Consider the following 9,270-nt stretch of genomic DNA (forward strand, 5'->3'; position numbering starts at 1 on the left):
GTTATCTCAGACAGCCATGCCATGAGACTACTCAATACCACAAGTATGACACAGCAGCCATCTAGCTCAACTCCACTATTCCAGTACCTTACATGCTCCAGTTTCTTCCTCATAGCTGCAAGCATTGCTCTACTGCAGTCTGTCCACCAGTGTTTGAAGTGTTCCTAAGGCTCTGCCAGCCACAGATGCCCCTTCCTCCAACTCCCTGCAGAGGAATCCCCCTTATTCACCTCCATAAAGGGAAGCTTGACTTTTACTTCAACATTGATGGTCTTCTGCACACAAGTTGAGTTCATAGACCACTTGCATCTGGATGTTTTTGCTGTGATATGGTATACAAGTTCCAGAAAACAGGTTCTGTTCATGGCTGCATGATCTTGTCTCATAGAAGAGGAAGAAACAGATAAAATATTACAGCAAGTCACCCATATCTATGGAGATGTCAGGTTGTGGTGGTTCAAGCCACACTTTATCCACTTGACCTAGCTTAAAAGCCCTGCTCACAATGATTTTACAAAAACTACAACCCTTTCTACTGTTACTGCAGATATTAACAGGAGTCAGAAGATTCGCAGAGGAACGGTGTAATAAGACATTTATTAAAAGTGCTGTCAGTTATATTAAGAACTATAGTCTAATATCCTTTTTAAAAAAGGCATCTAATTAAAAAATACTGGCTAAAAACCATTCTGATCACTATGGTTACAGACACATGACCTGCAGCGCTCTATGAAATGTTAAACCAGCTTTGCTGATTGGAAGGAAGTAATCTTCAATTCCAGGGTCCATGGTCTTTATTGTAGAGGAAGAACTGCTGGGGGCTCCAGAAGAGACACCTGCAGGTACCTGGAATAGAAACACAGTCACTAAAGATATTAGTTTAGCTGACAAATTTAAAGATACCACCTACTTGTGCAATACACTGGGGAAGAAAAGAATCATCCTGCAACACTGCAGAATTGTTATCCAGTACACCTGTATACCTATGGATGAACTAGTCTTCTGGTCAGAAAAGCTTTCCCCTCAAGAGGCTTACAGAGGCTTCTGTTTCAGGAATAGAAGCTGACCACTACAAGACGTTTGTCAACTACAGCAGCTGTAGCCCAAGCTGCTAAACCAGAGTCATCCTGTGGTAATAGCCTCCAAGTTACAGAATACTGGCTTCCTGGTTACTTACTTTGAGTGCTTATACTTCTCCTTAATCGCTTGCAGTTGGCAATGGGGAGCATCAAGGCATGCTTTATGCAGATCAGTCAGGCAAGGCACTATCTCACTTAATGAATATCCTGTGAATGCAGCAAGTGTTTCAGGCTGGTCAGAGGAGAAAAACAAACCAGTGTTACTCTATTGAAGGCAACATTCATCTAGAAGGCCATTTTCTACAGGACCAGAAGCCATTTTCACTACATCAGTGCTCACTCTAGATTCTTTAGGCTTGAAAAGGATTCAGATATCCTCCGATTGGTTTGGTCTAGTTTTTTTCTTGGAGCCAAGAGATCTGACAAGAAGCTCCTTCTGCTCTAAGGATGTGGCATCCATTACATTTCTGGATTCTACTCTCTGCTAAAGCTATTCCTCCAACACACAGCTGAGAGGCCTATCAAAGCTTGCATTAAGCTGCCACTCAGTGTAATCACTCTACTCAAGTAGAGTACTCCCTCCCAGAAAGCCCTTGAATTGTGTTTTCAGGAGGAGTTTTGGGGTTTAAGACTGACAAGGCCTTAGGTACAGATTTGATGTAAGTGAGCAAGACAGCAAGGTCCCTCCCACTTCAGAGAGGAGACAGGATATTTCAGGTTGATTTAACATTCATTTATCAGGTAGTCCCATTAGCTCAGGAACATCTACTGATCTTAGGATTCCAGCCTTTGTTACAACATACTTTGAAGCTATTCCTCCTGCTTCTCAGCCTACTTCTAATAACACAAAATGCTTGAGCTACTCCTTAACATGCAGTTGTTCTTACCCAGAAAGACCTGTTCACTGTATAGTTTGCTAGACAGTAGGCTGCTGCAGCAGTTTGTGAAGGAAGATACTTCAGAAAAGGATCAGCTTCAAGGAGACTCAGCTCTGCAAGATACTGAACAAAAAACCACAAGTTTTTCAAAAAGACTGAGCCTAGCTGGTACAATCAGTTCCATACAGCAAGCACTGAAAATTGTCAATGGTCTCTGTTTCATGTGAAAAACATGTCTGGCAAGTAGAAATAGCATTCTAGCCCTGTTGATCTTGCAGAAGAATCTTTAGCATGTTTCAGTGGGGACAGAAAGACCACACTTTGACAAAGCCCAAACAATCTACACTAATCTAAAAATTCTGGTCCCATCATCAGCTCTGATGTAATTTTACAGACAGAGACTTAGAAAATTCATTTTTTGTAAAAATAACAGATAAACTCTTCCCATCCTCTGAGGCTCTTGTTCAAGTAGATGGACCTCACTTGGAGATTAGGGATAAATGGACAGCTTTAAGAAATTTAGGTTCTGTTGGAGTAGAGTCACTGTACAACCCTATACTCTTTGCAGATAAGCAGCAGGTTGGATGTTTTCCTATAAGCTTGAATTACCCTGTTTCTAAGCAGGGTTGCCTATGCAATTATGCAGCCATATGCTGTATCATTGTGTAGCAATATGTAGTACCACCACATCCAGGGCAGACTTGCTATGGAGACACTGTTGAAAAATGACCAGTTTCCTACCACCCATCTACCTAGTCAGTTCATTATCCCTGACCAGACAGATAGACCAAACTTAGGATTTCCATGAGACATTTTTCCAGAAGTCTCAGCACACAAGCTGCCTTCTGAAAGTAGTAGGCTACAAACATCCAGTTTTAGGGATAAGACTTGCAATGAGAAAAATGCAAGACTTGCCATGAGAAAAAAATTATCTTCTGATAGGTTCTGCTACTATATTATGCTCTGTCTGCTCAGATAACTTAGTGAAATACAAGGAGTTCTGCTTTTAGCATCATTTCTCCCCCCTCAGTCCTAAAAGGAAGATAATTCATACCCTTGCAAAGTTCTCTGTCCTGATACAGACTCCATGCCTCTGAATATACTGAAGGAGGAACTGGTTGATGGTTGGGGCTGTTAGGTCAAAAGCCAACACTTTCAGAAGCAGGTGTTCCATTCTTAGCAGCTGCCTCTTTGTGTAGGTGTCATCTGTTATATACACAAATTCATCCACTTCTGGTGGGTAGATCTCTTCATATTTCCTGAAAAAGGAATACAGAAGCCCCATTTGTCAGCTTGAAAGTTACGGTAAAGAAAGATTTCTGCTGGACCTATATCAGGATGACCACATGACATTACTAAGATTTGCATCCAGCTCTTGTTCTAGTCCTTTCTCCAGGCTAGGTAAGAATTAAGTTTCAAATTCGGGCAAAGATGTTTAGAAGAACTCTGATTCATCGGTCTAGACAGAAATACACTCACATTGTTAGCTCTTGACTAATAGCAAGCCCTCAGAGAGCAAGTCTCAGTAACACAATGCACTCTGGACAAAACTCCATGCACTCCTAGGCTCTGTTGGGTACCTGTCTACTTAAAACAGTTCAAGATTAATTGCAGAGTGCCACTGTGAATCTACTACAGCCTTATAGATTAGCAGCCTAACACAGTAGTGTTTTCACTCCTGCTGTTACAGTTACAAAGTTTTCCCACTACAGTTCCTCATATCAAGAACATTAAATGTTTAATTTTGGTAGTGCCAAAACAGGTCAAATTGCTAATCTTAAGACATCATGAAAAGCTACCTGCCACTGCAAGCTTCAGTCCTTCAGATTAAACTAAAAATAAGTTTTAGCTCACTGAGATTTCAAGAAATGAAACACTTACGCAGCCAGAAGAATTGCTGCTGTTCCTACAAGCTGCAGCTTCCCTCTGAGAACAGACATGCAGGAAAGAAACCTGTCCAGGAAGTTCACCGCCAAGTATAAAGTCTCTGTCCGAAGTTTATATTCTTCCCCGACTTCCACCAGCCAGTCTACCAAGATGGCACGCATTCCTGTTGTGATATCTGGTTGCTTCCTCATGTAGTAGGGCTTGGGCCTGAATCTTACCTGTGCGGGGGGAGAGTTGAAGAATCAAGACGCTCACTCTGAAGAAAGCCATTCTTTATACTTATACCAAAAGGAGCATGAGTTGTTCCACTATTAGTAACTCATTACTACTAACTATAATTATAATGCTAGTAGTATTAATTAGCAGCTAGTAGCATCTCTAGAAAGTAGTATTTCTACACTGAAGAGATAGGAGCTACTGTGTTAGCAGCTGAATAGTAAAAGATCTCCTGGACTATGGACAATCTTTGCCATCAAGCACATACAAGCCATTCAGAAGGACTCAAAATTGACTTTAAACAAATCACAATTTTCCCCTCTTCCTACTGGGACACTGCACATTACTGCTCTGATACAGAAAGGTAGGAAAAACTACTACTATAGCAAGCAAGCTGTCAGTGAGGTCACATCCAGTTGCTTTAGTATTTTTGCAGCATTCAACTCCCATCTGCAATTCTTCTTCATCCCAAGGAGTCAAGAGATGCTCCAACAGTGGGGTATTTCTGGGATACAGAGCAATCCTGAAAGATCTTATCACTGTCTAGAACCTGCTTATAATTCTAGCTTCAGCAATGGCTTTTACTGCTTGCTCTCTCTCCTTTGTAGCTCAGTGGCAGCCTCGGGTTATCCTGGGGCAGCCATACATCTTTGCTGTATTGCAGCCCATTGGGGACCACAAATATCAATAGGCTTGTTACAAGCCACTCACTTCAGCCTCTCGGAGGTACTGATGAATATCTTCTGCATATTCTCCCACAGTCAGAGTTATGGCATCTCCCATGTGATCCTCGGGCTGGGACTGGAAGGATGTGTCCACTATCATAGGAGATCCTAACAGGTAAGAGGAAGCAGCAAGACGTTTGCTTAATTAGCCTCTTCACCTTCTCCTGCTATTTCTAACACAGAAGCGGTGTGCCTCATGTAGACACAATCCAAGTAATCTTGAAGTGTTATTTATTGTAACATAAGCTAGTTACTAGCTTACCAGCATTACAATTCACACCATGCTACATGTACTTGCGCTATAGATACCACCTTGGTAGTAACAGGAGTTACCTGTACTCAGATCCAGCAGTAGTTGAATACTGGATGTCATTGCACTGGTATCCAGTTCACACAGGCTTGATTCCAGCTCTTCAGCCACTTGGCAGCTGTGGTTTTCTTTCTGTTCTGGTTCATCTACGTAGATAGCAAATCCTTGCTTTGATGCAGCATTGACCATGCGGTTGGGTAATTCATCTTTTCCAGATGAAGGGATGGTGTTTTCAGAGCCAGAGAAGCGTCTGATAACAGTAGCACCCTGAAACAGAGCACACAGCAATGCTGTGGGAGGGCAACTCAGGAGGAAAACAACAGTAAGTATCACTTGTTTTCAAAAAGAAAAAATCACTTTCCTCACCTAGCAGACACCAATAACATAAAAGTTTACTGGAAAAGCCACCAGCTACAGCTGGTGCCTCAGAAGTACTGCTTGTTGCCATCTCTCTGCAACAAACTCCTCATAGAAACGGTGAGCTGTAGCAAAGGTCAGGAACCAGGCGAGTAGCCTCATCTCCAGTGCCCACTGCCAAGGAGAATGAGGGGAGGGTGCTGCTCAGGTCTGATGGTTCTGGCATGTGCATGGTCTGGTCCGCATTCCTTTATGGCAAGGAGCAGCTGCTTTAAAGTGCAGCAAGTTAAAGTAACAAAAGGAAGCACTCAGGCACCATCAGACTGCACCTGGAGAAGGCATTTTATGCTGAATTACAAACCAAAGCTTGAACTTTTGAGCTCAAGCATCACAACCCCTATAACTACAATGTCTGACCAGGATACAATCCTTCACATCACCTGCTAACAGTGAGTCACCAACTGAGTTCAGGGCTTTACACAGTCACAACCAAGAAGAGTGTGTACAGGTAACAGCTATTTTAGGCCCTGTAGTCAGTACAATAACGTTTTCCCTGCCACACCAGCAGACTCCAGGAGGGCCCAAGGACAGAAAGGCAGACAGACACCTTGTGTGAACTTTAGCTTCTTGAAGACTCTACCACCCTGAAGCCACACAGCAATGGCACCTTTGGGTAAGCACCAGTGAATACTTTGCTTAACCACCTCCTACACTTTAGAGGGCAAATGGCCAAATAAAGTCTCACCAACTCTCCCGTCCTTCCAGGAGGGATTACTTGTTCAAAGCATTTCCACAGGTAAACGTCTGTGGATTAGGACTGAGCGGTTACTAGCAGGGTTTCTCGGGAAACACATACTCATGAACCGGAGCCTGATCGCACTACTCACTCCGCCGCCACCCCCAGGCCTTTACCTGCGTGCACCGCCCATGCCCGCGGCGGGCTGCCAGCCCCAGGTCTCAGACCAGGGTAGGCAGCTCCCCCTGGCCCGCGGGCCGGGGCTTCCTCGGGGAACCCGGCAGGTGGCTGCGGCCCCTCGGCGGGGAGGGAAGGCGCGGCGGCCGCGGCACCGCTGCCGAAGCGGCTCCGCTGACAAGCGAGGGAGGCTGCCGCCGCGGGCGGGGCTCACCTGGCCGCCGGGCCGCTGCTGCCCGTTCTCCGCCAGCACCCCCAGCACGGCCCGGCCGCCGCTGCTGCGGGGGGCAGCGGGGCAGGGCTCCCGCCGCCCCGCCCGGCTCTTCTCACCGGTGCGGCGCATCGCCCCGACGTCGGTACCTTTCGGAGGAAAAAGAAAAAAAAACAACAAACAACGAAATAAAGTTGGGGGAAAAAAAACCCATAAAGCAAAACTACCACAAATATGTGGTTACGCCTCGGACAGCCCCTCCCGCCCCGCAGGAAGGCAGGCAGGCAGGCGGCCGGCCGCGCTGCCGGAGAGCTCGCACCGACCGGTCTGGCTCCGCTCGCTACCGGCCCACGGAGGACCCTGCGCCGCCCTGCGCCGCGCACCGCCGGGGAGGCTGCTCACCCGCCCGCCGCCCCTATATAGGCGGCGGCCAATGGAGGCGGCGGCGGCGGCTGTTGGCCGCGGCCAGTTGGAAGCCCGGGCCGCAACCCCCGGCGCCGCCGCCGCCGCCCTGGCAACCCAAGCGGCGGCGGGTCGTCATGGAGACCCCGGCGGGGGCCGCCCCGGCCGCGCTGCCCCGCGCAGGGCACGGCCCGCCCCGCGCAGCGCCCGCGGAGCAGTGGGGCACGAGTGCCCGCCCGAGAGCAGCGGGACCCGCCGCCGCCCCCCGCCTCGCACTGCCTACTGGTTTTGAACATCCAGAATATAAGGGAAGGATGTGTAAGTGACAACAGCAGCGTTACGGGCAGAGTTGAGGTCAGCTGTCAGTTGTCAGCAGTTCTCAGCTGTCAGAAAGGGAAATTCAGAGCTTTATAAGAGGAATTAAGCAGCAGTTTGCTCAGCGCCATCGGAGATTTTCACCAGTGACGTGGGAAATTCAGAGCTTTATAAGAGGAATTAAGCAGCAGTTTGTTCAGCGCCATCAGATTTTCACCAGTGACGTGGGAAATTCAGAGCTTTATAAGAGGAATTAAGCAGCAGTTTGTTCAGCGCCATCAGAGATTTTCACCAGTGACGTGGCAATGACACAAAGCATGCTTATTAAATTTGTGGATAACGCCACCGATGGTCCTGGAAAGGCCTGTGGCTATGCTGGGGAACAAGATTAGATTTCAGAAATGATCTTGACAAACTGGAAAAATATTCTGGAAAAGCGGGATGCTCCTGAAGCACAAATGCAGGGTCAGACAGAGCCATCAGCCGCAGAAATGCAGGATGGGGAACAGCCAAGTAGGTAGCAGCTCCGTGAAGAAGAATCAGGAGGTTATAGTGAACCTCAGACTGAGCATGAGTCACCATGCTTGTGGCTGTCCTAGCATGAACAAACAGGAATACAGCCTGTGTGGCACATGAGCCCTCTCAAAGTCCATAGTGAAGACAAAAGAGAAAGCAGTTAAACCAGCTTAAACCTCAGCATGAGATTTAGGTTAGATAGCGGGATTGTGACACCGCAGAAGAAACAGCACGGGAAATTCAGGGATTTCCCTTTTTGCAGATCTGTAAGAGCAAGTTAAAGAAACTACTGTCAAAACCGTCTCTGCCTTGGGCAGTTGTGGTACTTCCTGAGATGCTCTCCAGTGTGATTGAAATGTAGGAGCTATGATCCAAAATTTGGATACATCAAGCAGGGTCTTATGCCAGAATTGGTTTTTGCAGTCCCTGTCATCCAGTCTGTATTAAGGTCTGTATTTTTTCTTCCCACTCTTCTTATGCTTATTTTTTAATTATTTCCCCCCCTGCCCCCAAATTAATTTACTATAGGAGGTAAGTGGTATATCTCAAGGTGAAAAATGTAACTGTGTTTGGTTCATTGGCCATGTAACATTACTTTTCCTTTTCAACTGGAGGAGCTCCATGTCCTTGCAGAGCAAGGTCGTAAGCAGGTGGTTGCAGGTAGTTACCACAGCGGAGCTGTTACAGCCACAGGCGTGGGCAAACGCAGGTCAGTGGGACAGAAGGTTACGCTCTACTTCTGTGTTCTTCTCTTTCTTTCATGTCTTCTCCAAACCTCAGGTTTGCACAAGGAAGTCTTCATTTGGGGGACACTTCTTTAAACATTTTCGTATAAAGTTTTCATGTCTGGAAAAATCAGTATACTGCCACCCTTTGAAATTAAGTATCAGCTTAAGTGGAACTTTAAATACTCTTTATCCTATTGTTTTGATGGGATTACTAAAAATATTGAAAAAATCCTGTGCTATGACATATGTAGAATCTGTAGCAGTCTAAGAAGGTGGATGTTAATCAAAACCACTTCTAAATGTGTGACTTCCACATTCTAATGAAATTTTTCAGGTTTAATAACATTTTTTAAAAGGCTTTTGAAATTTGCATATTTTGAGTGAAAAAAGCCCAATCCCACACTTTTCCAATATAAAGGAAGAAAAAAAAAAAAAAGGATTTTTCCATCAAAGCAAAAATTTTCTTTCTTTAAATTACAATTTAGCAATGTTTTTCTAATTCAAGAGTATCAGGACTCTGATTTCAGTCTCTGATTTCATTCTTTCAGAAGAATGAAAATTGTATATTCAAGAGTAAAATGTTAAAATATAAAAAACAAGGGAATGACTTAGGAAACTCATTCCCTCAGGGCATCACTGGTTCTAGCCATTTATGTCCCCGATGCCCTGGTTGTGCGCCCATTCGCGTTCAGCATGGTGTCACCTGCCGCAGGCAAGGACTGCCCTGCTCCCA

The 9,270-nt window shown here is 45.7% G+C and overlaps 1 protein-coding gene across 2 annotated transcripts; it reads right to left on the bottom strand.

The window, feature by feature from the left end:
- Positions 1-503: 503 nt before the first annotated feature.
- Positions 504-7,058, bottom strand: CCNA1 (cyclin A1). Of its 2 annotated transcripts, none has more exons than XM_054842429.1 (9): positions 6,979-7,058; positions 6,580-6,725; positions 5,119-5,362; positions 4,772-4,893; positions 3,839-4,062; positions 3,012-3,216; positions 1,967-2,080; positions 1,178-1,311; positions 504-846 (listed from the first exon to the last, which is right to left on the bottom strand). In XM_054842429.1, exons 2-9 carry the CDS (start codon positions 6,706-6,708, stop codon positions 795-797), a joined length of 1,224 nt encoding a protein of 407 aa, XP_054698404.1. In that variant the 5' UTR covers positions 6,709-6,725; positions 6,979-7,058; the 3' UTR covers positions 504-794. The 2 variants fall into 2 exon arrangements, with proteins under 2 accessions (XP_054698404.1, XP_054698395.1); XM_054842420.1 differs by lacking the exon at positions 6,979-7,058 and adding an exon at positions 6,900-6,936.
- Between the last annotated feature and the right edge of the window lie 2,212 nt (positions 7,059-9,270).

This window comes from Grus americana, chromosome 1 (assembly GCF_028858705.1).
Source record: "Grus americana isolate bGruAme1 chromosome 1, bGruAme1.mat, whole genome shotgun sequence".
Taxonomy (NCBI): Eukaryota; Metazoa; Chordata; class Aves; order Gruiformes; family Gruidae; genus Grus; species Grus americana.

What these genes read in the sequence shown, in the direction of transcription:
- CCNA1 (XM_054842429.1), bottom strand. Translation starts at nt 6,708, where the DNA reads ATGCGCCGCACCGGTGAGAAGAGCCGGGCGGGGCGGCGGGAGCCCTGC. An exon ending in AGTACCTCCGAGAGGCTGAA is followed by an intron (nt 4,063 to 4,771) that starts GTGAGTGGCTTG and finishes CCCCCCGCACAG; the next exon opens with GTAAGATTCAGGCCCAAGCC. An exon ending in GAGAAGTATAAGCACTCAAA is followed by an intron (nt 847 to 1,177) that starts GTAAGTAACCAG and finishes TTTCTATTCCAG; the next exon opens with GTACCTGCAGGTGTCTCTTC.